Genomic DNA, 27,522 nt, shown 5'->3' with positions numbered 1-27,522 from the left:
AGTTCAGATAATCATCGAGAGTGAGGTCAGGCGACATAAACTCATCGAAATTGAGGTCGTTGTTGTATTGAGGTTCCGGGTCCTGAAGACATGGTATCGAGGCACCAAACGTCTGCAGGACGGGTGCAGCATAGAAATTGCTACCGGCGGCCTCTGCATACTGATAGCTGGTGAGCGAATCATTAGGATCCAGAGAGAAGAGGGGGATGTACGGTTGGTCTTGCGCCAGCTGCGAGAGAGCGGAAGGATCAGACTGTTCGGCGGGAACTAGGGCAGGATCGTATAACGGAGCGACCGCTGACTCCTCCATAGCACGGCCATAGCCCATGTGATGTTTTCCGTCGAGATAGTACATAGCAGATGTATCCGGAACTTCCCCAGGCATCGAAGTGACTAGCTGGGCAGCGACTGTTGTCTCCTCCGTAGCCAAGCACTGCCGTTTCGCTGGACGGCTGTCTGCGTTAGCGTCCGCGATGGCGTGCTTGGCTTGGGAAATCTGACTGCTCACAGAAGGAGAAGACTGGACAGCGCCTGATTGTTCGCCATTCTCAGCTGGGGGTCGTTGATGTCCCGGTGCGCGGCATTTGGGAGCGTACTTATACTTGGGATGAATGATCGAGTGAATCTTTTTCATCTCCTTGAATATTGCCTGGAACAGATCGCGCTGATCTTTTGTGAGCACGTTGCGCCAGACAATTTGCGTATACATCCGGAGCGAGGTCTGTCTGATGTTCTCGCCCTGGGATACGCAACGCTCAAATGCACGCGCAAATACAAAGAAGCTGTTCTGGGGACGTATCTCTTGGTATCCTTGTTGGTGGCATCTCTCGTCAGCGTTCGGAGCTGGCCGCTTGACCTTGCAGCTGTACAATGCAGAGACAAGGACGTCAAGTGCATAGCCACGGTTGCTCGTGTCGGCGGCGCGCAGCTTGTTCAAGAGATTCTGCAACTCGTCGCGAGTGAGGTGCAGCTCTTGACGCGCGGTAACCTTCTGACCGCTTTCCGCCTTCTTGTTGCATTTCTCTCCGTGTTGGCCAAGAGTCTCGTCGATCCATTCTTGCTTGATCTGGCTGCGATCCGGGGAGATCAAGAGAATGAGGTGATAGATGCGACTCAGGTGACGAATGCGATTATAGTCGTCCAGCAACTCTGCGGACTCGGGGATGTCGAGCCGGCAGTCGGCGAGGACTTTCTGCATCAGGGGAGGGTACCGAATGCTAGCATCTCCAGAGGCCGGTAGGATCTTCGAGAAATCATCGATATAGATTTCTGCTACGCCTCGCTCTCTTTCACCCGCGTAGTCAACAGACATCAACTGCGCAGGATAGATCGCCTTGCAGATACGGTCAAACTCCGGCTCGGGCATCTTTTTGAAATTGAGCATGAACGTCTGAAGGCGGTCTTCATAAGACGCCGAGGTGGTTTTCGCCTTGCGGCCAGACTTGTTCGTCTTCAAGAACGGAGGCTCCAAGGGGTTCGAGTGGTCTATGACTTCGTGTCCTTGAGGGCTTCCGTCCGAGAGATCAACAGGCTGGGATCCCGCAGGCACCTCGGCTGAGGCAGTGTGGGACTCTACTACCTCGTCTCCGGCGGTTCCAGGAATAAGCTCCGGCACAGCAGGAGCGGCAGCGGGATTCTCGCCCAAGAAGTTGGGAAATTGCTGGTGCTTTTTCACCAGCTCTGTGATCACCCTACCAATAATCGTGTTGGGCCTCGGAAACGTGACTTGAGTTCCGCCAGGCGGCAAGATCAATCCACCAACGTCGTTGTTGACAGGGGCGGGGGGTGGCGTGCTGCGCTGGTTCGGTTCAGCAGCAGCAAATAGAGGTCGGAAAAAATTGGCTTCCATGGCGATCACAAAAGTCGAAAGGTCGGAAAGGAAATACGGAAATTCAGAAGAGGAGAGGGGGGGGAGAAGAAGAGGGAGAAGGAGAACAGACGGACGAGGCCATTGATATAGCAAGGCAAGAGTCTCCCACATGGGTTCTGAAAATAGCAGGACTTTGGTGTGATTTAATCAGGTATTGGAATCAACAAGGCTTTGGTCGTTCAGCAAAGGAAGCCTTGTTGACCAGACGAACATCTAGACGGGCCATTCTGCATGCCACTGGCCTAGTTGCTCGTCAAATCTGTCAAATTTCACTGAAGTGATGGACGATATATCATCAGAACCTTGATAAACCTGCTATTGAGCCACGCAGAACGATAAGCAGCCGTGCCTCTGGCTGTTCGCGGTGTTCGTGAACATGGGAACGATGGCGGGAGGAGCGAACAAGGGACTGCGATTAAGGTTTTGCCAGGCTACCACGCTCCTTCTTCTCTCCCCGTACCCTTGCGCCTAGTAGGCCAGAGATACTTCAATACCTCGGCAAGTATATTTGCTTCAATTGCTTATATCATTTCCTACAAGACTGGCTATCTGTGGATCAGGCAGGCGGCAGACTACGTCGTCGTTGAATTGCAGAGTGTTGGGAATCAAGAGTGAACACTGAAGCCGTGATCTGTTATTACTGATCGTACCTCGTCTTCTATACCACTTTGCACCGGGAAATTTGTTTACAGGCATCGCCAATAAGTACTCATAGGCTAACCACACTTTACAGACTCTCTCATCCAGCTCGATCCTCTCGATGAAGCAACAAATAGTCTGTACAAGCTGAACATTGGCTTCTACATCATGGGAAGCCGCACGAGGCTCAACTCCTTGGTTATCTGATCTTGGATGCTCGCCTTGGCCCAAACGTCTGTATTCATCAACCGCTGATGTACGGTTTTGCTGCAGGGATGACGGTTGTGAATTATCCGCATCTTGGTTTGGTCGATGACAAGATTAGCTCACTGCTGTGCATTTCGAAGATTGAGAGGCCATTACTTTTTAGTATTTCAACTCGATTTGCACGCTGATGAGTTCGTGCTGTACTGTTATTGCAACATCATTGCGGCAACACCTGTCTGATTCCCCGTATTTCCTATTCTGCCAGCCCGCATCAGAAGGATTGATGGACCCTCCCCCTCCCGGACGTCTATAAAGCGCCCCCCTCCCGCCCTCTCCTCCATCCCTCCTTTCCTCTCCTTTTCACACATTCTTCTCTCTTCTACAAGACCAGGAAGCTCCTCTCTTCAGATGATGACCTTTATTCATCATGAGCAACATCTCTTCTTACTTTTCTTTATATGAGCGATGAGTTTCTTCCCACATTTTTCCAACCACTTTCTAGCCATGCCGGTATTCACAGTGAACCGTTTCTCTGAATTTCTGCATTTCTCTGAAAAATACAAAAAACGGTGACACTGGCTGAAAGTTTCATGTCTTTAGCGCTAACCGCGACACTTATCGCCTGAGAATCGCAATACTGGCCGATCTAAAAGCATGGACTCAACCTCCACTCTCGCTACCCGTCATAAATTAGTTTCTAGCGGGGGCAGCTTGAGGACGAGCGAGCAAGCCAGCTCTGCGGGAGCACATGTGGGCGGACCGGCTGCTTGTTTATTTGAAGAGCTGAGTGAGTGTCTGCGGTAGCGCTGATATGAAGAGCCATTACGGGAATTACCTATAGAGGGTGTTCTGCTACTTTACTTGGACCATAGACTTTGTTGATCTTAAAGTATAGAAGACGATTTGATTATAATAAAATAGAATCATTTTTGTATTAAATGATAGTATAAACATTAAACCTCACTGTAAAATAGTTGACTGTAGCCTACAAGTAAAGACGCAGAGACAGTAGTTAGAATAAGCTGGCTCACTATAACTTGGTCGAATTAGTATATTTATCACGTGACTACCCGAAATAAATAAAATTTCATGATCGACGCGTTGCTAATTAGGTGACTTTGACGCGTTAAATTCCATCTTCAAACCCGTGAGCAGAAGCTGCGTCAACCACGAATGTCTACGTGCCGAGTACACGAAAGAAAAAGCGGTCTCTTTTGCAGCATGCTTTGTTTTGGAAATATATAAGGCAATTTGAGTGAGCTATTCCAGCATTTATCAAGCGGTTTAGATTGTCGCCACACGAAAAGCTATTGGCAACACACGGTGAATTGCCACTGACGAGCCGGGGATGACGATGGCTCCTTCGACGAAAACCCCGACGAAAACCCCGGCGAAACAAAAGAAGCCGACACAGTCTAGTATAACTGCGTTCACAAAGAAGTCTGTGGCTCCTACCAATGAGCAGCAGCAGTTGGCGGCGAGTCCAAATGCGCCGATTGAGATACTGTCGAGCAGTCCTGGCTTGGGTACTCCAAGTAAGCAGAGTAATGGGAACAGACTGAAACGAAAAGCTCAGCCGTCGCAAAGTACCGGACGCGCGCTGAAGATGGCGGGTGTCGCAGCGTCGACTCCAGGACGATCGAGTCGTCGAAGTTTGAGTCGGGCGGCTGGCGGCAAAGGAGCTGAAGGTGGAGCGCTTTTGAAGTTCTTTCGAAGGATTCCGAAGAGGAATGGCGGAGGAGAAGATTGCGATGGACTGTTTGTGCTTGTCGATGGATATGACGATGACGAAGATGGAGAGACGTTCACTATGTCCGAAGCGCAGTCGTATATCAACGCACTTGAAGAGAGCGAGGCGATTAGCGAAGCAAACGCCTTCGACGGAGCAGGAGAGGAGGAAGACACCGAAGAGGGAGGTTTGATGCCATTTGAGATTGTGATGGAAGAAGAGGAGGTAGAGGTTGAGGAAGACGAGACGGTCGGCTATCGAGGTGAATCGATGCCCACAGAACCAGAAACGAAAACCGAAACAACAACGCAAGACACCACACTCGTCGAATCTACACCTTCTTTACCGTCTACGAAAGGCGAGGTCAAAGCTGAAGAATCTACAACGATCGGGAATATATCAACAGAGTACCAAGTATGCCCTGTATGCGGAACAGATCAAAAAACAGAGGTATGTTTGAATCCTTGCTATGAGTTAGATTCCTGCTTGCTAATATGCCCGCCGCGGAACAGACGATTGATCAACATGTCAATGAATGCCTTGACGCAGCGTCGGTAAAAGTAGAGCACATTGAGACTTTACCGACAGAGATAAAGCAAGAAAAGCCTGATGCCGCACCATTTGCGTCATCAGAGTCTTCTTCCAAGACTGCTAATTCATTTACACCAACGTCAGAGAATAGTCTGACTACCCCCAAAAACGCTTTCACCAAACTGATTGCGAGCCGCAAGGAAGCCAGCAAGTGGGCCGCTGCAGAGACGAAAACGACAGATGAACACGCGCGTGTACCGTCTGGAAACGGCGCGGACGCGGAGAGCGGCAAAGGTCAGCCGAGAAAATGTCCGTTTTACAAAATCATGAATATATCGCCCGGAGTTGCGGTAGATGCGTTTAGCTTTGGAGCTGTTCCTGATGTGACTATGTATTTTCTTTCGTGAGTTCTCCACGTGTGCATTTGCTTCTTTGCGACGGCATATCCCGTTGCTCGGTAATATTGCTTCTATCGATCACTAACCAAGTATCAAACTTAGGCATTACCACTCCGATCACTACGGTGGGCTGTCCAAGACATGGACGCACGGAAAGATTTACTGCTCGCAAGCGACAGGGAATCTCGTGATCCAAAACCTGAAGGTTGATCCCGAATACGTTATCAGGCTGCCGATGAACGAGCGTATTGATCTTGGTCAGTTCTACGTGACCTTGATTGATGCAAACCAGTAAGTTTCCCTTTGTCTCGAGCGTCATCTGACCATGGATCGCGGTTTGGTCGCTTATTTAATTTTTTTTATTATAGCTGCCCAGGGTCAGCGCTTTTCTTATTCGAAACGCCACGAACCAGGATTCTCCACACGGGCGATTTCCGTGCTTGTCCCGTGCAGGTTACGCACCCTTTACTTGCGGGCAAGAGGGTTGATGTCTTGTATCTCGATACAACTTATCTGAACCCTAAATACGCGTTTCCCGACCAATCCGACGTGGTCAACGCGAGCGCCGAGGTCTGCAGGAAGTTGACGGACGATCCAGCGGAAATTGAGCGAAGACTGGGCTCGCGTGAAGGCACATCTGGAATAAAAAACCTTCTTTCAAAGGTCAAAGGTGGTGGTGGTGCTGGCCGGTCGTCGGCTACGGCTGGTCGGTTGCTCGTTGTGGTGGGCTCGTATACGATCGGGAAAGAGCGCATGGCGATCGCGATTGCGAAGGCCCTGAACACCAAAATCTACTCTTCGGCTCGCAAACGCGCGACCTATGCCTGTCTGGAGGATCCGGTGCTAGACTCTTTTTTGACTGCGGATCCTCACGAAGCACAAGTACATCTTGTGGGAATGCAAGAGATGCGACCGGATGTAAGTGTACATATCATGGGTTTTGTTACCGTTTTTGGCGTTACTCGACGCGGGCTAACAAGTTGCTATCACTCGTTTCACCATAATAGACTTTGAAGGAATATCTAGAGCTTTTTGAGTCGGACTTTGCCCGAATCGTCGGATTCAGGCCCACGGGATGGACGTTCCGCCCTCCACAAGCGCACGTTGTCGCCAAGGGCCAAAGTGCGCCGTCGGTTGAGACGGTGATCCAAAGCTGGAAGGTAGCTTATGACGAGGCAGCGATGGTTCCCGCACGTGGATCGAGTGAGCGGTATATGTATTTCAACGTACCCTATAGCGAACACTCTAGCTTTCGAGATCTGTCATGTTTCTGCACGGCTCTGAATATCGGGCGCATTATCCCGACTGTGAACGTTGGATCGCCAAAGTCAAGGGCGTTGATGAAAGAGTGGATTGATAAATGGGAAAAGCTACGCCGCAGGAGCGGCGGAACCTACACAAAAGTCGTGCCTGGACAAACCAGGTGGTGACTGCGTTTTCTTACACAATCGGAAGGGCAAAACAAAAAAGGAGTTAACGGTGGTTTAGGTACACAAAAGCAATGAAAGAGGAAAACCTGCAGAGAGTCAGCGGATGTTCATAACTCATATGACCAGGCGGGACAGAGGGTTGTCTCAGAATTCTCAGATCAGGCGCAGGACAGGACGCTAAGCTAAAGAAAGGATTGCCCGCAGTTTGCGCAAGTGCAATCCGAAAACTTCGGATTTCAACGCGATCTTAGCAGCGATGGAGGAAACGTATTTATCTTTCTGCTGCTCCCGACCGTTAAGTTCTTCAGAGAAGAAATTAGAGCCGATGAGCTTCCATCGTGTTGCCATATATGTGCTCATATACTGTATATATTGTCTATATTTAATGGTGTGGAAGGCTGGCTGGAGGGAATAAACTACTTTTGATCTGATATAATAGAGTCTGTAGATGATCTTAGATGATTAATTCTGTCATCGATTGGGTCCAGATTGCGCATTATATAGCCTGTCAGGATAGAAGGTGGCATACGCCGACCGTGTCGGAGTTCTGCGAAGGCCGAACCACGAGCAGCCGATATGTATTTCGATGCTCTTATTTGTAAATTTATCTTTATGTCCCTTATTTGAAGAGAAGGCTGGCCGGACAATAACCGGGGTTTGGAGGAGGCTGGCTGCTCGCAATTATCCCCTGCTCTTCTTCCCCCAGACTATAAACCTTGGCCAGTCGAGCAGATATCCCCTGCCTCCCAGCCCCCACGGCATCGCTCGTTTTTTCCAGTTTTTATATCTCCGACAAGCGCACTCAGAAAAAAATAGAAAACAAGAAAATAAAAATACTGCAGCAATACAGGCAAAAAAAATTGGTAATCTGGAGTTGTTTGTTATGGTCTCTGGCGGGATCGAACCGCCGATCCTCGCGTTATTAGCACGATGCCTTAACCAACTGGGCCAAGAGACCAGATTACATTTGAAGAAGTTGATCTGGTCAAGTTTATTCCTCTTTTTTTCTGCATATGCATCATATTATGTGATGATTAGGGCTATAAAATCTGTGCATGTGAAGATTATGCTGCGATTACTAAACAAATTTACTGCTCAAAAGGGTATGTAGTCACGTGAAACCACTCCATCCCAGCCCCAGCAGCCCAAGATGCGCAAAGAGAGGCGGAAAGAGGCGACGCGGAGGCTGGCTGGCTGGCTGGCTCGCGATGGCTGTCGGATGCGTGCTCAGATAAGCGGCGATAGCCGGGCCGGTGGATGCGAAGTCACGCGGAGGGAGGAACAAGGGCTAACAGGGCTAGCGTGCCAGCGAAGCGCCCTCTCGAGGCCATACCCATGTTCGCACCGCCGCGATCGTGCGGCGCCCGCCGGCCATCATGATAGCCAAATTGGGTAAATAGATTACCTGCAACCTCCCACCACTGCCCTCTAATATACTTACCGGTGCTACTTCCCTGACTTTGTGCAGTTCGAGCCTTTGTCTTCCGCAACACCAGCGATGGCTTTCTCGCGAATGTCCGGCACTACGCTTGCTCTGCAGTCCTCCGATCTCGACGAGCTGCGCGTCCTACATCCAGCTGCATCCACAAACTCCTCCTCATCCTCCGTCGCCCCGTCGTCGTCATTGTCCTCCATTCGCCCGTCATTCAATGCCGTAGCTGCTACCGAATACTTCCTGGGCCCTGAATACTCCTCAGAGTACCCGGATCTGCTGACGGACTACTCAGTCGGCGAGTCCTACACCCTCTCTGACTACGTGCCTGCGACCAACTTCGAGCCGGCGCCAGACTTTGAGGATCATCAGTTCAGTCACGACATCTCGGCGCAGGCTTACTCAGTCCCGTCCACGGCTTCTTCTGTCTTCTCTCCGCTGCCACTCACGCCCGTGTGCGAGACCGCTCAAACGTCTTCGACTTTGCAGCAGCAGCAGTCCAATGTTCTTAATCGCTCGCCTTGTCTGAATACTACAACTGCAGCTGTAGCCGAGGAGATCGCCGCCTCGACCAAGCGCGTGCGCCGTCGCAAGAACTCCATCTCGGAGAAGGCTGCCATGATCAACCCCGACATTCGCCCCCCGCTGCACACAATTGGCTCGCGCAAACCCCTCGTTCTTCCTGAACTACCACCCGGGAAGACCAAAGACGATCTCGCGCCTGAGGAACTTGCAAATTATAAGCATGTTCACCGGCTGCTGCGAAACCGTATTGCTGCCTTGGCGTCCCGCGAGAAGAAGCGAATGTACATCGAGCATCTCGAGTCTGAGAACGAGAAGCTTGAGGAGGAGAAGCGGTATCTCGACGCGCGAGTTGCCGAGCTTGAGAAGCAAGTGTCCATGCTGGAGAGTCGGGCACGTTCTGACACCGCGGAGCTCAATCCGCAGTCCCTAGTCAAATCGGACGCAAACACAGACTGCCAATTTCTGAAGCAGTCACCTCGCGTCGGGCACTCATGCTCTGCACGACTCAGCCAGGACGAATTTGACAAGATCACCATTGCCTCGGGCCTGCTGTTCGTGCTTTTGTACATGACGTCTTCCATGACCTACCCGTCATTGCTCACCATTCCGTCTCTGCTGGCGCCCCCGTTTGCAACAACCGTTCAAGACGAATCCACTCTCTCGGCCCAGATTTACAAGATCCTGAACAGTCCTGCACCAGCAACCTCGCAGGGCTATATCCAGCTGGCTCCCAACGGTCCAAACACCACAAAGCGACCTCACCAGAGGATGATGTTTGTCACTCGTGCTGGAATCCCAGACACTCTTCGTGAAGGCTCGGCCATGAGTATCATCACGCCCGTCGCTTCTAATGATGCTGAGGCGGCAGCGGCTGAGACTCAACTGCCTTCGCCTCCATCTCCCGGAGCGCTGGTTCGCGAAGCCACCGAGATCCGACGGCGTCGGAGATTTGGTAAGAAGCCAGCCAGCGTTATATCCAACGATGACCCTCCGAAATCCAAGAAGCGTGCTCTGCTTGAGGAAATGGAAGTAGTCGTCAAGCGCAGGCGGGTCTTTCTCCCCCGGCCGATTTGATTTTCGAGCCGTTTACATCATCATGATCCTTACGAACTGTTCTTACGAAGATATCTACTTCTATGATGGCATTTGTACGGGAGCGTTAATGATTTTATTGCAATTTTCAACGATGATGATGATGACGACGATAACGATGTCGACGACGATGATGATGATTATGTTCAGAATGATGATGACGATTATTTGCTATCGGTCCTATTGTGTTTATGGTATTATGTTGTTGACGTTCTAATTTGCTGATATGATTTCTATTCTTATTTTTTTGATCTGTCCTTCCGAGTGTTTACTGTTTCTTACGCCTATTTGATTTTTTTGCCAATATTGTTTATTCTCTGGTTTCTCTCCATATTTTACTATATTAATCATTTATTCTTTTTTGGAGCCATCCCAGTTTTTTTCTTAACGATATTCTACCGCATCTTCATTTTTTTTCATATTTTCCTCTCACTTGTACGTGATTGTCTTACTCGATAATCAATGTTATTAAGCCTTAGTTTCGTAATTGGTGCTCGTAGCCTTAAATTCTGAGATCAAGCAGGACTCGTGTAGCTGTCGCCAGGCTGGCTCCTCCAGATCGGAATGATAGAATATTGACGTACTGGAACCTAGAAGATGAACAGTTCAAATCATGAACAGGGAATTAATCCAAATCCTCGATAGAAAGACAGCCAAAAAAGTAACAGGATATAATACGTTCGTAATAGCGGTAAGCTAAAGTGCTAGCTTCCTTCCAAGGCCGTATATAGATACAGCACTATATCTCAGATATAGAGAAGTGTATGAGATTAGGTATGGCCAAGAACATTTAGGTACAGTGTGGGCAGCGCACTCGTCCTTCTGTTTGTAGCGGCATGTCAGATATATATAAGCACAGTATGTGATTAGTTCAAACCCGACTAACGATACGCCGTAACTCCGTCCAGTATCAGTATTGCCATGCTCGCACAGAGCAAGTATGCTAACGATAGGTAAGACCAAAAAGGAAAGAAACACAGATCAGAAACCAAAGATTATCATAAAGAACATACTGGAGATGAAGTCTAGACTTTGATGTACTCAGCGTCGCCAGTAAACGAGGAAGTATCCATATCTTCTTCGTCCTCACTCTCATCAACTTGATCAGAATCAAACTCAACATCATCCATATCACCGTCGTCGTTATCGTCGTCATCCTCATTGCTGTCGTCTTCAGACTCGTCAAACTCAATCTTCATCGCCTCCGCCTCGGCATCTCTTTTCAAGTGCTCGCGAACGTTGTTGAAAACGTCTTCAGACAAAGATCCTGCGTCAGATGCACCAGCGTGATCGTCAAAGAAGAGTGAATCAGATGGCGGTGCGTCGTCAACGACATGCTTTCCAGCGCCAGCTCGAAAGACGTGCTTGAGCTTGCACCCTTTCGTCTCAGCCTTTGAGCATTTTCCTGTCCTTTCAAACTCAGGACACTCGAAAACGTGCCGGTCCTTACATTTCGCACCTTTGTCGCAATACCCAGTTGTCGCAAAGTCGTTGCAGATCTTTGCATCTGGTGCCAGTTTCATATGCGAATATTGACAGTTGGGGTTAGAGCAATTTCCTCTCTGGAAGTGATGGCAAAGAGGCGCGTTGTGAGGTGTCGGATTATGCGAAAGATCACAATTTGGATCCTTGCATTTGTTTTGCAGATAAAGCGGACAGAGCGCGACATGCGTAGGTGAATGCGTATATGGACATGAGAGACCACGTGCACAGGTGCCAGTCATTGTGAAAAATCGACAAGGCGTGTCGATCTTCTTGCGCTCGCGACCTTTGTTTTGCACGACGCCTTTTCGCCATAGATTACCATTGCGACTGCGGAGGAATGTGACACCGCCCACGACGGCTTTCTTTGGGGAATCACCACTTGCTACATCATTCATTGCGTTGTTACCTGTCAAGTCAGTTAGCGTTTGTTCATTTTTTTTCTTCAACACCATAGTTGGCTTACCGGTGACTCTTATCAGCTTGTTGCCGCCTCGCTGGACCGCGTACTTCACGCCGTCAATTTCAACATTCTCCATTGCCCCGACAACGCTCTTCGCCCTCTTTTTTTCTTCAGCGCGTTTCAGCAACTTTTCCGCTCTCCGAGCCGCTTTCTTGGCTGCACGGTTTTCAAGTTTAGACTGCTTCGCCAGTCGTGTTTTTTCCAAAGCCTTCGCGCGCGCTTCAGCGAGATCAGAGTAAACAGCCTTGTTGATCAGCTGCATGTGTCTGTCCCGCTTCTTCACATATTGTGAGCTGGATGACTCAACAGGGTCTTCAGAAGATTGATCACCGGAGCCAGAGGTAGTCGGTTTCGAGTCTGAGAGAACTAATGTGCGATTCTGGTGGCGAGCATGGGGATATGATCTGTAAGCGTAACTTGATGCCCGGCCGCGTCCTGCATTGTAGATTTGTGAGTATCGAGATCTTAGATGACAAGGAAATTGTTTAGACGGCTGTAAATACCTCTTGATCCTCTTGATCCTCTTGAATTGGGGTAATATGAGCCGCGAGTAGGATATGGTGCTGCACTTTGTTGTGCTGGGATTTGTTAGTACAATTTTATCAGTTTTTGTCAGTTTGAAATCATAGATACATACTCGAAGTTGCACCCTCGCCGTTCTTATGTCGATTTATAGCGCCTATCAGTTTCACATGCGGGTTAGTCTCTCTATCGAAAATTTGTAAAAGTTATGTTGCGGTAATAAGTTAGTACTGACCTGCAAGAGAAGCGATCTGCTTCAATAGTTCTGCGTCCGACATTGTATTGTTGCTCAGTCGGTATAAAAATCACTCAAAAATGCAACTAATAGCCGGTACACAACAGCAAAAACCAGATAGATGGTGGTTGTATTCAAATCAAGCCGTTATTGTCCGGTATGTAAGCTGAAATATGTAAACATGATCGGACGGTGGTGACTATTGAGTAAAGCTCAGAATCTCTCACGTGACTTCAGATGGTTGCCACAGATTCATCTCAAGGAGACATTTGGCCGCGCCAACTTAAACGGAGCAGCAGGCAGGACTGCAGCACCGAGCATAACACGTCCCAGGCAGGCTGCGATACCTTGAATGCGAGCAAATTTTTGCAAAAAGCACTGAATTGCGCTGATATAAGTTTCTACTTCTTATTTTGAGTGTTTATTTCTCCATCAGCTATGGCTTCAAAACGTCGCGACTCGCTCGATGACGTCGATATGGAGGGCGAGGACATCACCGGCGACTACGACCCGCATGCCTACGACCGGGATGTCCTGCTCCAGCAAGACTACACGGAGAAGTTAATACACGACTCTTCTGTTTTGAGAAAATCTGCGCTGTCGTCGTCGCGGAAAAAGGGAAAGGGGAAGAAGTCTGTTGGATTCGATGTGGCAACTAGCGGGTCATATCGAAAGCTGAAGGATGCAGATATTAGTCCTGAAGGAGAGAGTGAGAGCGAGGTCGAATTAGATGCCGAGTCACATTTGAAGTATTTGAAGAAACGGGTATGTTTTGTTTTAGTTAAATCGCCTGCTGAGGTATGCGTTTGCTAACTGAATTGTTACAGCAACGACGCAAATCGTGTTTGAAATCGTGCTGCTTCTTTCTGGTTTGCCTGCTTGTGATAGGAATTGTCGGTGCAGCAGGATACATTGCAGTCATCAAGCACAAGTTTGGAATATCAAGTCTGAACCCCTTCAGAAACTCGTCCGGTTCAGAAGTAAGTACGACTACGAACTCGACGTCGAAAGCAGTTCTGTCCAACGGCACGCACGACTTTTACCCCACGACCATCTTCATTTCATTGGACGGATTTCGCCCTGACTATCTCACTCCTGAGTATACTCCAACCATGTGGGAAATGTACTCTTCCGAGTATATGGCGCCGTTCATGTATCCTTCCTTCCCATCCGTGACATTCCCGAACCACTACACGTTGGTCACCGGCTTGTATCCGTCTAGTCATGGAATTGTTGGCAACACGTTCTATGATCCCGACTTGCAAGAGGAGTTCAATTACCACGACCCCAGCCATTCTATACAGTCCAAGTGGTGGGGCGGCGAGCCTCTCTGGGTCACAGCGAGCAAGAGCGGTGTTAGATCCGCTATTCACATGTGGCCCGGAAGCGAGGCTCCATGGGGAGACTACACTCCTGAGTTCGTCGACAAGTACAATGGCTCAGAAACTCTTGATAGAAAGGCGAAGCGAGTTTTGGGATGGCTGGACATGGAAGTGGACGAGCGGCCGGAGTTGATATTGTGCTACGTACCCACGATCGACACTCTTGGTCATAAATACGGAACCTTGGGACCTGAGATTGATTCTGGTCTCAGCCAGGTTGATTCGTTGATTGGGTCCATCTTCCAAGGCATCGATGATCGGAATCTGTCATCGGTGGTTAACGTTGTTATTGTCTCCGACCACGGAATGGCTTCGACATCCAACGATCGTTTGATATTTTTGGATGACCTTATTGCGCCAGATAGCGTCGAGCATACAGATGGCTGGCCGTTATTCGGATTGCGACCGTACTCATACAACACCACCAACCAAATATACAGCGAGATTGTTGATTCTAGAGAGGAGATCAAGACGCTCGGTACCAATGAGACTGAAGGCCTTGATCACTGGGAAGTGTACAAGCGCGATAGCATGCCTGAGGAGTGGCATTTTGGCGGGCCTAGTGGTGGAAAGTACCAGGACCGGATAGCCCCGGTTTGGATATTGCCCGAAGCCGGGTGGGCTATATCTACCAAAGCCCGATTTGCTAGGCAAAACTACGATTTCAAGCCTAAGGGTCTTCATGGGTTTAACAATACTCATCCTCTTATGCGCGCCCTGTTTCTGGCGTCTGGACCCCATTTCCCGTCTGGGTTCCAAGCAGAGCCGTTTTATAACACGGAAGTATACGACATCATCTGCGCATCATTGAATATCACTGGCGCGGACACAAACGGAACTTTGGGTGGTGAGCCGAACGCGTTGCCGGATGGATGGATGGATCCCGTGCAGTTCCCTACTTATATCCCCAACTACGTTGCATCCTCCACATCTTCGTCGGCTGCTCTGCCATCCGCGACTGCCAACCCCGCCGAAGTTGACGCGGATAACTCGCTTGATGGCGGGAGCAGTATAACCGACGAGGCTGGAAACGATGACGAAGCTTTGGATTATATCGCAGACAAGTTAGACTCGGTGACGGTCGACATCAACTCCTGGCTTGACGGCATGTCTGACGGCGATAGTGACAACGTTTAAGTTGATGGATAAAAACATGCGTCTGGGTTTTACGTTTTTGATAGCTATAAGAGAAGTGGGAATGATAATTTTGTGCGTGAGGTTTTGTTGCACACAGCGTCGTCGATTACAAGTGCAGATAAAGGATAATTGGGGATCATGATATATACTGTTTTTTTCGGAGTTGATTGTTTCAAGCTTGCATTATTGTACGGCATATATGGTTAATAATGAAACCGCTTTTCACTAGATTCTCGTAAGTGGTATTGGATTTGCCGTCTCTAGACATTTTTGCACTCTACAGCTTTGCTTTAGCAGGGTTCTTCTTGGTGCTTGCAAGCCATCCAAACTCCTAGATAGTAGTCGGTCAGTAAAGAGGAGCAGTATTGCGGCGGAACCATGTCTCAGAGTACTTACAAGCTTAGTTTTTGCGCCCGGATCGATAAACACATTCACGACAGCGACCTTTCCACACGTGAGCGCTTTGACAGCAGCCTCCTTCAGCTCCTGCGGTGTTCTGGCGACCAAGCCGATACCACCTACAGCCTGACTGATTAGATCATATCGGGTCTCAAAGCCAAGGGCGGTGCTAGGTAGTGGCTTTTCGGATTGAGTACCGTAGGCTTCGGGATCGACGCCGTGGTAGACGCCGTTGTTGTTCATGACAAAGATGGCGAGAGGCAGGTCGGAGCGGGTGGCGGTCTCGAGCTCCATTGCTGAGAATCCAAAGGCGGAGTCGCCCTCGATGCAGACGGGGAGACAGTCAGGGCATGCGACAGCCGCAGCAATAGCGTAGCCGATTCCGACGCCCATGGTGGCCATGGTACCAGCGTCAAGTCGTCTACGCGGGTCGTCGACATCGAACGCATTGCGCGCGGTGTCCATAGTATTAGCGCCCTCCGAGACAAAGATAGGCTTTATCTTTGCTTCGGCGATTGCCTCCTTGATAATTTTGTAGGAGTGCTGATAGGTCAAGGGGACGACCGCGTTATTCGCCTTTTTGATTCCGGCCGCGGTATTCTTCTCCTTATTAGCAATGATCGACTTGGGAATCGACGAATACTTGTAGCCCTTTAGTTCAGCGACCAACTGCTTGACCACCAGGTCAATATCGCCAACAAGGCCATATTCGACATTCTTGGTGTTATTGTTTCCAATCTCCTCGCTCTCGATATCGACTTGGATGATCTTGACGTCGTCGCGGAATTTGGGAGCTTCGCCGTAATGCAAGATCCAATTCAGTCTGCCTCCCAAAAGCAAGATGACATCCGCGCTCTTCAAAACAGCACTGCGCGCAGCAGCAAAGTTCAAGGATGAAGAATCAGGGACAACGCCTTTTCCCATCGGCGTGGGTAAGAATGGAAGCGAGGTAGAGTCGACGAGCTCGCGGATGGCAGTCTCAGCCTGGCTGTAGGCGGCACCTTTGCCGATCACGACCAAGGGCGAAGACGCGCCTTTGATCAATGCGGCAGCTTTCTTGACGGTGGCAGAGTCGGCCATGAACTTTGGCGCCTGAAGAGCAGGCTTGAGCGGTAGAGTCTCGGTCAGATCGACAGAGCCCTGGATGTAATCTGCCGGAAGATCAATGTAAGTAGCTCCAGGACGACCAAAGTAAGCTGTTCTGTAGGCTTTCTCAAGTGTCGAAGGTAAAAGACTTAGAGAAGGAGGCCTGGCAGCAAACTTTGTCATTGGAGCCAACGTGGAAACCTGGTCAATCTCTTGGAAGGCGCCTTTGTAGACTTGGTGAGACTCTGAGGAGCCCGCGAGGAGTAGCATAGGGAAGCAGTTGTGCGTCGAATTTCCAATCTGGATAGGGTGATTAGAATAAGGTATAGACCTGTGTAGTAAGGGAGTCTTTGCTTACACCTGCGATAGCGTGAAGAACACCAGGACCACCGACGACTAGACAGACGCCGGGCTTGCCGGTCAAATATCCATAGGCAGTAGCAGCGTAGGAAGCCGACTGCTCGTTTCTGAAGCTGATGAACCGGATTCCTTTAGCAATGCATGCGTCCGCCACCTTGAAAGCAGTCAGTACAAGTCAGTTGTGACGGAAGGGCAGACAGTCGGACAGAGAAATACCTCAATCACAGGGATTCCGACGATACCGAAGACCACGCGGACGCCGAGATCGTAAAGCGATGAGGCGATGAGCTGGGCACCGCTGACTGTGTTTGTAGACGCCATGGATGAGTATCGACAGAGATGGTGTATGCAAGAGCAGGAGAACGAGCAGGCGTCGGTCGTTATCGGGAGCAGCGAGGAGAATGGGCTCAGATAACCGGAGCCGATCGCCGAGGAGCGCGGGGTTTTGTATACGTGATCTTTGGGAGGTTTAAGAGTTAACCCCTGAATTTTATATTTATTATTCCATCGCCGGACTACTTTCAGCGGGCGAAGAGGATTATCTGAACTGAGTGAATAAGTAAAAGATTTGTATATTATTAGAGACTTATTTCGTATTCTCGGACAATCTGGTTATCTGTCTTCTGCTCTGCTGTGGTCAGTCTGGTAGCTCCTCGAGCCTGCCTGACTCAAGTGCCGTCCGAACCGGATTTTGGGCACTGATGACACCATTCTCTCGCAGTCTAAAAATCACCGTCGTCAGCATATAATCTTCGCATCGAAAACCACATCTACCCAATTAACAGGACTACGACTTGTAAATAGAACGTACCTCTCAAAAAGAACAAACAACCTCTCCGCTTCCCGCTCCTTCTCCTCATCAGTCATCTCCGCCAGCGACGGTCTGTCGGCAAGCTCGGCATCCAACCTCTGGCCCGTGACCGGGTTTATCCCCACACTACGCTGAGAGTCCAGATACTCTTCTGCTTCGCGCAGCGAGTCTTGCGGGATCGCGATCTTGTGGTTGATGAGGAATCCGGCGGCAAATCCGTAGCCGATTTTACTAATGAACTTCCTTGCTAATTACGTAACGAGAGTTAGCGATGTTACAGATATGCTATGAAAATCATGCACTTACCATCCTCGTCGCATGCCTCGAACATCATTTGGTATATGGTTTCCCGACTCTTCTCGAGGTTGGGCCGCGAAGCAGTCTGTAGAAGGAGTGACTGGAAAGATGACGAGGTCCCTAGTGGTTTATCGCGCTCCGACTCTGAAGGCAGAATTTTGGACTGAACATAATCTTTGACGGCGGTCGAGTTTGTCGACTTAATAGCCGAACGCAATACCAAAAGAGCAGGTGCAATGCTATCGTCAAGTTTGGGGTCGTCTAGGCCGTTTAAGCGCATCCGCGACTCGACCATTTCGAATAGTAAAGCAATGACAGACAGCGGTTCCTCCTTTGGAAAATATGTCTCCTCAGTAGCCGGAAGTTTCAACAGGCATGTGACCACTGAAGAAGTCGTCGGGACCAATTCACGAGGAAGATGTCGTAGTGCTTGAACGAGGTACTTGACTAAGTGTTCGTATTGGCTGGCCGTTTCTGAGTACTTGCATAGGATATTGAATAACAGCTTGCATGTCTCTACTACTGCAGCTTGTTCTTTGGAGTTCATCAATTTACCAGAGTGACGATGTAGAGACTACAATTGACTGTTAGCTTGGTGCATCAAAGCCTCAAGAATAGTACACGCTTACGTTGGTGATATACTCATTGAGAGTCTGATGTGTCTTTTGACTGTAAAGTCGCGGTTCTTCGATAGTTGAAAGAAAGAAAATCCGGCCAGTAACAAATTCTTCGTCAACAGTAGGATTCTATCAGTCAGTCAGTTCTGATTCCCAAGTATTCCTCCACAAACTCCAGTATTGGAATCTGACCTTGTACTGATCAACAAACACCGACACGCCATCCCAAGACTGTCGAAGCGATCGCGAGACCAGCAAAGCATTTGCGATTATGCGAAGGGCTTCGAGGCGTATTTGCAGATCCTGCTTGTAGTCTGCATATTTCGCCAAGTTATTGAGTACCTAGTTGTTTCCTTGTTATTCATCGTCTCTGAGATTGTCTGAGATATGTGGCGAATACTCACTTCGGTGTCGAATATGCTGATGTTTTCCGGGTTTCGACCAATGATCTTTAGGTTTTCGAGAATATGGAGGATATCTAGATGGTGATCCCGTCAGTACAGACCTCACTCAATTGCGGCATCATTGTTCATTACCATCACGACGCAGTGGTTTTGCTCCGCTCAGATCCGCGCGTAGTCCCTCGATCAAAGAGACGGATCGCATTCGAGTAGTTTCCAGATCCATAGCGCTCATATTTCGTCCGGTGTCTGCATCAACGTTGTAGTAATAGCCAGGCTAGCAGAAATAAGCCGTACTCTGAGGAGAAATTGGCACCAGATCCTTGCTACTGGGTCGGGGGGCTTTATAATTGAGCGTTTCGGATTTTGAGGCCTTCTGATATTGCTGGATTCGAGCAGTTCGGTCGTGTCGTCATCGCTGAGATTTAAGGTTTGGGTGGTTTCAGGGGTTGGGAATAGTTGTCGAGTGCCCTTCGAGGTCAGCCATCATCTTCTGTGCAATTACATCATTTATTCAAGACGCTGGATGGAGTCAGACAAGGCGAAGAAGCCGCCTGCTAGTGCAAATGGCTTTGGTGAGAGCGAGGTGATTGCCAAACTTACCAAGAAATTCAAGACCGCCTTGAAGAAGGAGCGCGAAGAGGATGTTGCCCGAACTCAGCAGCAGATACAGTCTCTTCCGCCCAAAATCCTTGCTCGGCGGGGACTAGCTATCTTGAACGTTTCGGTATCGAGCGTGAGAACAGCACTAGGTGGGGCGACTGTTCTTGAGTTGGAACCTGATCTTTCGACTGCTACTACAGAGATCGAGAAGAACTCGATCAAAACGGGTGATATAGTGGTAAGTACAGTCCTTTCCGTTCGTCAGAGATAGACTCTAATCGAGTATCGTCTTATTCAGGCAGTAGAAAAAGTCCCATCTGCAACGGAGAAAAAATCAAAGACTTCGAGTGGCAGCAGGGTCGAAGGAGTTGTGCTGCGACAGTCGCCAAAGCAGGTGCTGATATCAGTCGACGACAAGTACTCCGAGGCAGTTCTAACGCTGGAGGGGAGACTATGGATAGTCAAACTGGCCGATGCAGTTACATATGCACGGTATGAGCTCACTTGTAGCATGTGTGGGTAGTGCAAGAGTTAATAATTTTTGTAGGATGGATGAGACGATGGAAGACCTGAGCAAATTGACGTCGCCCACCAGACTACAACGGATCGTGATAGGAACCACCAAGCCGACCAAACCGAAACAAAATGACGAGCCTATCCAATATTTGGATGACACGCTGAATGGGTCGCAGAAGAAAGCTGTGGCGTTTTCTCTCGGTGAAAGCGAGGTTTCAATCGTCCATGGACCACCAGGGGTATGTTTTGCCGTTTAAGAAAAGTATGGATTACGGGGCTAATTCGAATATATGCAGACCGGAAAAACATATACCGTGATTGAGATTATCAGACAGCTAGTTGCCAAAGGCCAACGCGTTCTGGTTTGTGGACCCAGCAATATCTCGGTCGACACCATTCTAGAGCGACTCCACGGCCTTTTACCGCCAGACAATCTTCTCCGCATAGGCCATCCCGCGAGACTGCTTACCTCTACTCAGCAGCACTCGCTCGATCTTATACTGAGGACCTCTGAGCCGGGGCAGATTGTACGCGATATTCGGACCGAGATTGACGAGTCGTTTGCAAAGATCAAAAAGACGAGATCTGGGCGGGAGAAGACGCAGATTTTCAGAGATATCAAAGATCTTCGGAAAGAGTACCGCGCACGAGAGAGGAAAGCGCTGAATGAAGTATTGAATCAAGGACGGGTTGTTGTATGTACTCTTCACGGAGCAGGAAGTAAGTTTCTCTCTGGGATTGAGTTCAACACAATCATCATTGATGAGGTATCTCAGAGTCTGGAGTCGCAATGCTGGATCCCGATTCTGAATCATCCAGAGGCTGAGAAGTTGATCATTTCTGGCGATAATAAGCAGTTGCCTCCTACGATAAAATCGGTGGGCAATGAGAAAGTATTGGGAGTCACACTGTTTGACCGACTAGTAGCAACACACGGGGACAGCATCAGGAATCTACTTAATGTCCAATACCGAATGAATGATACCATAATGCAGTATCCTTCATTGGCAATGTATGAAGGGAAATTGCTCGCAGACGATTCCGTTAGAGATCGTACGCTGGCAGATCTAGAATACGTCACAAAATGCGAAGAGACAGAGGCAAAAGTTCTATGGATCGATACCCAAGGCGGCGAATTTGGCGAGAGCGTGAGCGAGGAAACCGCAAAGTTCGACCCGGACGGTGGTAGTAAGTCCAATGACCTGGAGGCGTGGCTGGTAGTGCAAGAGGTCTCGGATTTACTTGATCGAGGCGTTAAGGTGTCGGATATCGGAGTCATTTCGCCTTATAACGCGCAGGTGTCGCTGATTGCTAAGCGCGTGGAGACATTTCTTGAGAACCGGAATATCGGGCTTTCTGAAAAGGAGGAGAATGTTTTAGAGGTCTCATCAGTGGATGGCTTTCAAGGACGAGAGAAGAATGCTATTATTATCTCGATGGTTAGGAGTAACGACAAGGGCGAGGTTGGGTTCTTGAAAGAGGACCGACGACTGAATGGTATGCTGGCGATTGCTTTACGGCTTGTCGATCTCAAATACTAACCAGTCTCACTTCTTTAGTTGCGATTACTCGACCGAGGAGATATCTCTCCATTATCGGAGACTCGGAAACGCTCTCGCGAGGCTCAAATTTTCTAAAAGGATGGGCAGATTGGGCCATGGACAATGCTGAGATCAGATATCCGGATGTAGGCGAGGTCCTGGAGTTTGCGATGCGAGCGAGTTGATGTTGTAAATAGCGGGTTTATAGATGTACATTATCAATATAGTCACACGCGCCAAGAGGTCGATGCATATTCCTCTTTAAGGACAAAACGAAGCAAGAACCACAAAAAAAAGTTGACATAAAATATGAAAACCCCCGAAATCATAGACAATAGTATACAAAGCTTTTCCGCACGGGACACTGGGAAACAAATAACAAGAATTTGAATTTCAGTCTCTCTGTCACGGTTGCGCATTCAGCGAGCTCACCGACCGCCTGCCTTTGCAGCCTGCGCGGCAGCTTCCTTTCGTGAGGCATCCTCTAGGAGAGTTGTGTCGACGACGGCAGCTGGAAGGTGGACATAGCGAACGACGGATCCACGGATAAATATGTTTTTGACTGATGACTGTAGGTAGGAGTTAAAAAAGGTTAGCTGATTAGGATCAACACTCTGTATGATAGACGGGAGATACATACGAGGTGGGGGTATTTGATCTCGTCGAGAACGCTGATGTCGTCCAATTTGATGTTCAAGAATTGATCGACGGACTTTAGCGTCCCACGCACCGACATATCATTTTTCAGCTATGGATAGTGTTAGTAGTTGAAAAGAATCCAGCCAGCCTGACTCAAGAGTTGAGATTGAATCAAGAAGAGAAGCATGCAGGAGCAGCAGAGGATTATAAGATTCTTCTTACCTCGACGATAACCTAGTAAAACTGTTAGTCAGATGCACAGAACGTGTATGTGTAATTGCAAGCAGAGTACATACCACCTCATCAATGAGAGTTTTGTAGAAGGAGAAGAACAGCATCGTTGCGGGTGACCGAATGTGCAGACTATTTACTGATGAGATGCTCTACAGATATTTGGTCTGCAGAAGCAGTGCTATTAAGTTTGCTGACTAGTATATTACTAATACACGAGGTAGTGATTACTAACAAAGCAATATCATTCAAACACTGCAATCTGCCAGTCCACAATCACCCAACAGCGCTCTTATTCTCAACTCACTGCTGTTAATCACTGCAAACAAGAGCAGATCCTCTCTAGACAATGCTCTCCTGCGTCGACCAGTTATCGATAATGCGCTATCCTGCTCGAGTCACGTCCATGCGTAGATCCCAGTCCGCGCGCACGTGTGAGCCCGACCCGCAGATCAAACCCCAGAATAGCAGACGAGGCCTTGTCCGCGTTGGGCCGTGTGCTCCGCCATACGCTCGCTCGCCTTCTCACTGTCCAGCTGAGCTCAGTCGACTGCGATAATCCCATCTGGTCCACTCTCTTTGCCACCTTCTCTCCTCCTCGCTCTCTGCACCTCTCGATAACCGTTGCAATGGCTGTTGCGCGCGACTCTACATCTTCCACACGGTTTGCGCAGTTCAAGCTTGTGCTGCTGGGTATGTCTCTCCTGCTCAGAGTGGCGGCAACTCGTAATGCTCTTTGGCTGCCGTAGGACTGGACAGCTATATGCTCCTGTCTCTGCTCGCCGACGGGCGCCTATTTCGTCTGTCTTGTCAAACGACCGGATGTACTGACTGTTTTGCTTATCTAGGTGAATCTGCTGTTGGAAAGGTTCGTTCTTTCGCCGCCAATCTGCGCTGACTTATCCGCGCGCATTATATCTGCTGCATCTTTGCCTGTCTGAAATGCTAACCAATCTGTTTCCTTTCTTAGAGTTCACTCGTTCTACGATTTGTCAAGGTATGTGTGCATATGTGGTGTTCAACCATACGGGCCAGAGACAGTGGCCGAGGGCAAGACAGAAGATTAACCTGATTTATCATGTAGGATCAATTTGACGACTACCGGGAGTCCACCATCGGTGCCGCTTTCCTCACCCAGACCATCGCCCTCGATGAGTCGACTACGATCAAGTTCGAAATCTGGTATGATGTGATGTTTCGCTATCGAACGCAACTGAGTCCTGCTTACTAACATATACTCTTCAGGGATACCGCCGGTCAGGAGAGATACAAGTCGCTAGCACCCATGTATTACAGAAATGCCAACTGCGCTGTCGTCGTTTACGATATCACACAAGCTGTAAGGAGGTTCTTCATCGTTACCAGCTTTATGAGGACTGTCAAGCTAACTGACACGTTATCAATCAGGCGTCGCTGGACAAAGCAAAGTCGTGGGTTAAGGAGCTGCAACGACAGGCCAACGAGAACATCATCATCGCTCTCGCTGGCAACAAGCTTGACTTGGACGCAAAGAGACAGGTTGAGACAGCCGTACGTTTACCTCTTTAATTATGCTTAGTAGCTATCAATCACATACTAACCATCTCCCATAGGCCGCCGAGGCTTACGCCCGCGAATCAGGTCTCCTCTTCTTTGAGACTTCCGCCAAGAGCGGCGAAAACGTCACCGAACTCTTCACTGCGATCGCCAAACGTCTTCCTCTCGAAACTGCTTCTACCCGGCAACGGACTGCGCCGAAGGGCGTCGACCTCAACCGGCCAAACCGACGTGCCCCCGCGGCCAGCAACAACGGATGCACTTGCTAAAATTCTATGATTTTTACGGTGACGACGTGGACCTGGTTGTGGGAGTCATTTGATTACAGGATTATTCTTTAATTGTCCCGTTTTTATCGGATAAGCAATTAATGAGCATTTATAACGAAAGGGAGCGGCGGAACTACGTCTGATGTGAGTGCAGCAGAATGAGTGTTTAGGTATTATATGCAGAGAAGTGAAGAAGTTGGAGAAGAAGAAGAAGGAAGATGAAGAGGAAGAAAAACCGATACAACAGGCAAGAGCGTGTATAAAGTCTCACTAGAGAACCTCTCTTTTGGTACATATGCATTCAATGCGTCATGCACCCTCTTCATTTTTTTTATTATTTCGACCGGTGATTGTTTTCATGGCTGTGGTGTTTTCTAATTTTTATTTGTTGCCTCTCTTATTTTCGCTGCTTTATGTCATTTTGTGTTTTTTTCTTTATATTTTATTTGTTTCCCTTCCCCTTTGTTTACTCTTTCTCTATACTTTGTTTAATCTTCTATTTCTTTTGTCTGGATGGAATGTTCTCCATCTGTCTGTCTGCGTTTTCATTGTTACTCTCCATCTCTGTCTTTTATCAAATAAACAGAGCCTGGCGGATCGAAAACCAAACTACTTTTTATACTCTTCTTCTTGTTCTTCCTACTCGTGTTTTTTCTCTTTTTGTTAATCCTGAAGTATGAAGGAGAGTTAGGCAGCAAGGATATTCGTATTCACTGTCAATGGGAGTTAGAGAGAGAGAGAGAACAGGAGGTGCTCACTGTCAAGCTTTTCTTATTTATATTTTATTCTTCAGTATATTATTAGGAGTGCAATGGGATTATTCATTATAATAAGTTGCTTTGGTTGTGATCCTGTAACACAAAGTGATGAAGTTTGTGATATGAGTAGGAGGTAATGATGCTACAACAGGCGTATGTTTCTGGTACAAGGGGTAGTGAATGCTTCAGTAGAATATGATATCAGCTGGATGCTCGCCGATCGCCTGTCTTTTCATAGCGTAATAAGTGATGAAAGATGCGACCAACCCGACGACTACATACGACATCAGCCAAGAAAGATATCGCGCATGCCATGCCCTCGTCACAACCGGTGAAGGGTATTGCAAGGCCGACTCAGACAATGCGCCAGACTCCGTCTTGACGACCGCGAGCTCGCTGGATCCAATCGAAGCCGATCGATGGCGTTCTAGCGCGGTCGTGGATGTGGAGGGACTTATATCTTCATAGTCTGAGCCGCCTGGATCGTCGTTGTCATAAGATAGATGGGAGGTATGTGGCATCAAAGACATGTTTGATGACTCGGGGGGTTCGTGAGAGACTTGTGATCTCCAGAGAGAGAATAGGCCGGAGATTGAATCAGTTACCGAGGATGATCGTGTGGCGGAGGTGGGGGCGGAAGATATCGATGACTGGCCAACTGATCCTGATGATCTTTTCCTGCCTCGCTCAATGTTCACGCCTATCAGATCTAGCAGACTCTCGGCAGTCGGACGCTGATCTGGATCAGGCGACAGCAACTGCGAAAGCAGGTCGTAAATCTCGGTCGGCAGATCGCTTCGGAGGTGTAAGACTTTCGACCTATCGAACCCGTTCCACTGTATAACCTCGCTCCGCAGAGCATCAAAGTCGGACTCGAACTCATGCTGGTATGGGAGCTGTGAAAAGCAAAGAAAATAGAGAATCATGCCGAGAGAAAACATGTCGGTCTTGAACGAAAACTGCGGCAGTTCGCCGGAATGAGCATCCGGTATCAGCGTCTCTGGGGCACAAAATCCCACGGTTCCAGTCGCGCCGGTAGCATCGCGCTTGGCGCCTTCGCGCTGGCCTTCTCCAAAGTCGCTGACGAGTACTTTAGGAAAAGTGGAATCCAGGTCGAGAAGACAATTTGACGGTTTCAGATCGCGGTGAACAAACCCGTTTTGATGAAGATGATTGAGTCCTGAGGTTATATCGATGAAAAACGAGCCAATCTCTTCGAGAGAGAGAAAGCTTCTTGGTTGCGCCGGCGGTTCTCTTTTGTGCTTTGATCTCATTCTCGCTCGTTTCTTGAGTTCCTCGACGTCTAGATCATTCCTTTTGATACCAGACCGATTGTTCACGTACTCCTCGAGCGTGCCGCCGTCACAGTACTCCTGTAAGATGAATATACACGGGACTTTCGGACCGAAACTCGTCAGTTGAGCGTTTTCAAGCCATACATGATTGTAGTTGACCAGGTTCGCGTGAGTTATCCGGAGCAGATCAACTTCTCTTAGAACTCGCTCCAGCCACTTGTGGTCGTCTCCTACCGGTATCTTTTTGCAGGCAAACCTTCCGAGAGAGACTCCATCCAGTACGTGCTCCACTAAATATACTGCCCCTCTACCTCCACGACCAAGCTCCCTTTCGGTCACGAAAAACCGCTCAAAATACCCCTCGCTATAGGCTGATGATGAGATACCTATTCTGTCTGATGAGGGTGACGGTGAAGTATGGGAATCTAAGGGTTCTGACGGTTCGCGAGACGCACGGTCGGTACTGGCATCTTGCAAGAGTCGAAAGTAATTGGCGTCCACGAACGTGCGTCCCCGCAACCCTGCCCCGTTGAGCCCACTTCGACTATATCTGTCAGGACTGGATGGCAGAGGCTGTTGACCAAAAAACCTCCGGTTTTGATTGTTCACCGGAACCGATCCTGGCTGCTCTGCCAGCGGTGGAGTGGCTCCTCTGCCACAGTAAGGACAGGGGCCATGGTGGTGGTGGTGGTCCGAGAGATCGTGTGTGGGTGTGGCGGCGTCCAAGGATGAGTTGAGCGACAGATCGCGATGGAGTTTGAGCTGACGGGAGTCGGCGTCGTATACGACAACTGCGCCGCGGACTGGATCTTGTCTTTAAGCACACAATCAGTACCGTGTCAAGATATTTCTACAGAGGGCATAGACTTACAATACAACGCTCTGGTTCTGATTGTATCGGATCACTGACATTGCAGGTTGAACAGTAGCGAACGAGCCGCCAGCTTCGCACGTAGATGTAGTTTATTAAGCAGCAGCCGTAGCAAAGACAGATCTTAGATGTTCACATATCCCGAATCGTCCTGGACCTCAGCTGAAGAACCAGACCGAATCCTGAATGTGTTTGCTGCGATCGAAAACACGGGATTG

General features: G+C 48.9%; 13 protein-coding genes and 1 non-coding gene across 14 annotated transcripts; 7 read left to right on the top strand and 7 right to left on the bottom strand.

The window, feature by feature from the left end:
* Positions 1-707: 707 nt before the first annotated feature.
* Positions 708-2,073, bottom strand: BZA70DRAFT_277317 (uncharacterized protein; the record flags this gene model as incomplete). The annotated part of the gene is made up of 1 exon (XM_064912431.1): positions 708-2,073. A coding segment is annotated over exon 1 (1,142 nt), but the record flags the coding sequence as incomplete, so codon positions are not given.
* Positions 2,074-3,838: 1,765 nt separating this feature from the next.
* Positions 3,839-7,276, top strand: BZA70DRAFT_277310 (DNA repair metallo-beta-lactamase-domain-containing protein). The gene is made up of 5 exons (XM_064912430.1): positions 3,839-4,895; positions 4,958-5,379; positions 5,477-5,665; positions 5,743-6,292; positions 6,382-7,276. The coding sequence occupies exons 1-5, from the start codon at positions 4,065-4,067 to the stop codon at positions 6,802-6,804; spliced, it is 2,415 nt and encodes an 804-aa protein (XP_064768914.1). The 5' UTR covers positions 3,839-4,064; the 3' UTR covers positions 6,805-7,276.
* Positions 7,263-8,217, top strand: BZA70DRAFT_145641 (uncharacterized protein). Its single transcript, XM_064909667.1, has one exon. It carries the CDS (start codon positions 7,391-7,393, stop codon positions 7,913-7,915), a length of 525 nt encoding a protein of 174 aa, XP_064768913.1. The 5' UTR covers positions 7,263-7,390; the 3' UTR covers positions 7,916-8,217.
* On the bottom strand, positions 7,689-7,762 carry BZA70DRAFT_t39. Its single transcript has one exon. It is a non-coding gene; the product is annotated as a tRNA-Ile (tRNA).
* BZA70DRAFT_146856 (uncharacterized protein) lies at positions 8,211-10,312 on the top strand. Its single transcript, XM_064909672.1, has one exon. The coding sequence runs from the start codon at positions 8,303-8,305 to the stop codon at positions 9,833-9,835; it is 1,533 nt and encodes a 510-aa protein (XP_064768912.1). The 5' UTR covers positions 8,211-8,302; the 3' UTR covers positions 9,836-10,312.
* Positions 10,313-10,878: 566 nt separating this feature from the next.
* On the bottom strand, positions 10,879-12,598 carry BZA70DRAFT_266988 (uncharacterized protein; the record flags this gene model as incomplete). The annotated part of the gene is made up of 5 exons (XM_064911071.1): positions 10,879-11,744; positions 11,802-12,233; positions 12,302-12,376; positions 12,436-12,477; positions 12,556-12,598. The coding sequence occupies 5 exons, from the start codon at positions 12,596-12,598 to the stop codon at positions 10,879-10,881; spliced, it is 1,458 nt and encodes a 485-aa protein (XP_064768911.1).
* A 395-nt stretch (positions 12,599-12,993) lies between these two features.
* Positions 12,994-15,074, top strand: BZA70DRAFT_266987 (type I phosphodiesterase; the record flags this gene model as incomplete). The annotated part of the gene is made up of 2 exons (XM_064911070.1): positions 12,994-13,320; positions 13,383-15,074. 2 exons carry the CDS (start codon positions 12,994-12,996, stop codon positions 15,072-15,074), a joined length of 2,019 nt encoding a protein of 672 aa, XP_064768910.1.
* A 164-nt stretch (positions 15,075-15,238) lies between these two features.
* Positions 15,239-17,376, bottom strand: BZA70DRAFT_277297 (2-hydroxyacyl-CoA lyase-like protein 1). The gene is made up of 4 exons (XM_064912429.1): positions 17,136-17,376; positions 16,918-17,073; positions 15,471-16,859; positions 15,239-15,405 (listed from the first exon to the last, which is right to left on the bottom strand). The coding sequence occupies exons 1-4, from the start codon at positions 17,238-17,240 to the stop codon at positions 15,352-15,354; spliced, it is 1,704 nt and encodes a 567-aa protein (XP_064768909.1). The 5' UTR covers positions 17,241-17,376; the 3' UTR covers positions 15,239-15,351.
* Positions 17,377-19,428, bottom strand: BZA70DRAFT_277293 (guanine nucleotide exchange factor). The gene is made up of 7 exons (XM_064912428.1): positions 19,181-19,428; positions 19,049-19,122; positions 18,837-18,986; positions 18,657-18,773; positions 18,037-18,601; positions 17,731-17,977; positions 17,377-17,641 (listed from the first exon to the last, which is right to left on the bottom strand). Exons 1-7 carry the CDS (start codon positions 19,278-19,280, stop codon positions 17,557-17,559), a joined length of 1,338 nt encoding a protein of 445 aa, XP_064768908.1. The 5' UTR covers positions 19,281-19,428; the 3' UTR covers positions 17,377-17,556.
* BZA70DRAFT_277291 (P-loop containing nucleoside triphosphate hydrolase protein) lies at positions 19,429-21,929 on the top strand. The gene is made up of 5 exons (XM_064912427.1): positions 19,429-19,886; positions 19,947-20,140; positions 20,196-20,403; positions 20,461-21,661; positions 21,724-21,929. Exons 1-5 carry the CDS (start codon positions 19,572-19,574, stop codon positions 21,888-21,890), a joined length of 2,085 nt encoding a protein of 694 aa, XP_064768907.1. The 5' UTR covers positions 19,429-19,571; the 3' UTR covers positions 21,891-21,929.
* On the bottom strand, positions 21,930-22,722 carry BZA70DRAFT_277289 (uncharacterized protein). The gene is made up of 4 exons (XM_064912426.1): positions 22,641-22,722; positions 22,567-22,578; positions 22,346-22,453; positions 21,930-22,274 (listed from the first exon to the last, which is right to left on the bottom strand). The coding sequence occupies exons 1-4, from the start codon at positions 22,680-22,682 to the stop codon at positions 22,134-22,136; spliced, it is 303 nt and encodes a 100-aa protein (XP_064768906.1). The 5' UTR covers positions 22,683-22,722; the 3' UTR covers positions 21,930-22,133.
* Positions 22,723-23,204: 482 nt separating this feature from the next.
* On the top strand, positions 23,205-24,380 carry BZA70DRAFT_266982 (ras family-domain-containing protein; the record flags this gene model as incomplete). Its single annotated transcript, XM_064911069.1, has 7 exons — positions 23,205-23,268; positions 23,325-23,443; positions 23,546-23,572; positions 23,660-23,757; positions 23,821-23,914; positions 23,983-24,105; positions 24,168-24,380. 7 exons carry the CDS (start codon positions 23,205-23,207, stop codon positions 24,378-24,380), a joined length of 738 nt encoding a protein of 245 aa, XP_064768905.1.
* Positions 24,317-25,185, top strand: BZA70DRAFT_145511 (uncharacterized protein). Its single transcript, XM_064909665.1, has 2 exons — positions 24,317-24,353; positions 24,530-25,185. The coding sequence occupies exon 2, from the start codon at positions 24,676-24,678 to the stop codon at positions 25,045-25,047; it is 372 nt and encodes a 123-aa protein (XP_064768904.1). The 5' UTR covers positions 24,317-24,353; positions 24,530-24,675; the 3' UTR covers positions 25,048-25,185.
* A 14-nt stretch (positions 25,186-25,199) lies between these two features.
* On the bottom strand, positions 25,200-27,500 carry BZA70DRAFT_277283 (kinase-like domain-containing protein). Its single transcript, XM_064912425.1, has 2 exons — positions 27,305-27,500; positions 25,200-27,247 (listed from the first exon to the last, which is right to left on the bottom strand). Exons 1-2 carry the CDS (start codon positions 27,343-27,345, stop codon positions 25,324-25,326), a joined length of 1,965 nt encoding a protein of 654 aa, XP_064768903.1. The 5' UTR covers positions 27,346-27,500; the 3' UTR covers positions 25,200-25,323.
* Positions 27,501-27,522: the final 22 nt, after the last annotated feature.

This window comes from Myxozyma melibiosi (genome assembly GCF_037950935.1).
Source record: "Myxozyma melibiosi strain Phaff 52-87 chromosome Unknown BZA70scaffold_4, whole genome shotgun sequence".
In the NCBI taxonomy this organism is placed as follows: Eukaryota; Fungi; Ascomycota; class Lipomycetes; order Lipomycetales; family Lipomycetaceae; genus Myxozyma; species Myxozyma melibiosi.
Note: the sequence above shows the minus strand (reverse complement) of the source record. Positions and strands in the feature narration are given on the sequence as shown.

What these genes read in the sequence shown, in the direction of transcription:
- BZA70DRAFT_145511 (XM_064909665.1), top strand. Translation starts at nt 24,676, where the DNA reads ATGCATTCAATGCGTCATGCACCCTCTTCATTTTTTTTATTATTTCGA.
- BZA70DRAFT_277289 (XM_064912426.1), bottom strand. Translation starts at nt 22,682, where the DNA reads ATGCTGTTCTTCTCCTTCTACAAAACTCTCATTGATGAGGTG. An exon ending in AGATCAAATACCCCCACCTC is followed by an intron (nt 22,275 to 22,345) that starts GTATGTATCTCC and finishes TCCTACCTACAG; the next exon opens with TCATCAGTCAAAAACATATT.
- BZA70DRAFT_277310 (XM_064912430.1), top strand. Translation starts at nt 4,065, where the DNA reads ATGACGATGGCTCCTTCGACGAAAACCCCGACGAAAACCCCGGCGAAA. An exon ending in GAACAGATCAAAAAACAGAG is followed by an intron (nt 4,896 to 4,957) that starts GTATGTTTGAAT and finishes GCCGCGGAACAG; the next exon opens with ACGATTGATCAACATGTCAA. An exon ending in ACCTTGATTGATGCAAACCA is followed by an intron (nt 5,666 to 5,742) that starts GTAAGTTTCCCT and finishes TTTTTATTATAG; the next exon opens with CTGCCCAGGGTCAGCGCTTT.
- BZA70DRAFT_277291 (XM_064912427.1), top strand. Translation starts at nt 19,572, where the DNA reads ATGGAGTCAGACAAGGCGAAGAAGCCGCCTGCTAGTGCAAATGGCTTT. An exon ending in TCAAAACGGGTGATATAGTG is followed by an intron (nt 19,887 to 19,946) that starts GTAAGTACAGTC and finishes CGTCTTATTCAG; the next exon opens with GCAGTAGAAAAAGTCCCATC. An exon ending in GATGCAGTTACATATGCACG is followed by an intron (nt 20,141 to 20,195) that starts GTATGAGCTCAC and finishes TAATTTTTGTAG; the next exon opens with GATGGATGAGACGATGGAAG.
- BZA70DRAFT_146856 (XM_064909672.1), top strand. Translation starts at nt 8,303, where the DNA reads ATGGCTTTCTCGCGAATGTCCGGCACTACGCTTGCTCTGCAGTCCTCC.
- BZA70DRAFT_145641 (XM_064909667.1), top strand. Translation starts at nt 7,391, where the DNA reads ATGCTCTTATTTGTAAATTTATCTTTATGTCCCTTATTTGAAGAGAAG.
- BZA70DRAFT_277293 (XM_064912428.1), bottom strand. Translation starts at nt 19,280, where the DNA reads ATGAGCGCTATGGATCTGGAAACTACTCGAATGCGATCCGTCTCTTTG. An exon ending in TCAATGAGTATATCACCAAC is followed by an intron (nt 18,602 to 18,656) that starts GTAAGCGTGTAC and finishes AGTCAATTGTAG; the next exon opens with TCTCTACATCGTCACTCTGG. An exon ending in TTGTTTGTTCTTTTTGAGAG is followed by an intron (nt 17,642 to 17,730) that starts GTACGTTCTATT and finishes GGTGATTTTTAG; the next exon opens with ACTGCGAGAGAATGGTGTCA.
- BZA70DRAFT_277297 (XM_064912429.1), bottom strand. Translation starts at nt 17,240, where the DNA reads ATGGCGTCTACAAACACAGTCAGCGGTGCCCAGCTCATCGCCTCATCG. An exon ending in TTCTTCACGCTATCGCAGGT is followed by an intron (nt 16,860 to 16,917) that starts GTAAGCAAAGAC and finishes CACCCTATCCAG; the next exon opens with ATTGGAAATTCGACGCACAA. An exon ending in CGGGCGCAAAAACTAAGCTT is followed by an intron (nt 15,406 to 15,470) that starts GTAAGTACTCTG and finishes ACTACTATCTAG; the next exon opens with GAGTTTGGATGGCTTGCAAG.
- BZA70DRAFT_277283 (XM_064912425.1), bottom strand. Translation starts at nt 27,345, where the DNA reads ATGTCAGTGATCCGATACAATCAGAACCAGAGCGTTGTATT. An exon ending in CAGAACCAGAGCGTTGTATT is followed by an intron (nt 27,248 to 27,304) that starts GTAAGTCTATGC and finishes GTGTGCTTAAAG; the next exon opens with ACAAGATCCAGTCCGCGGCG.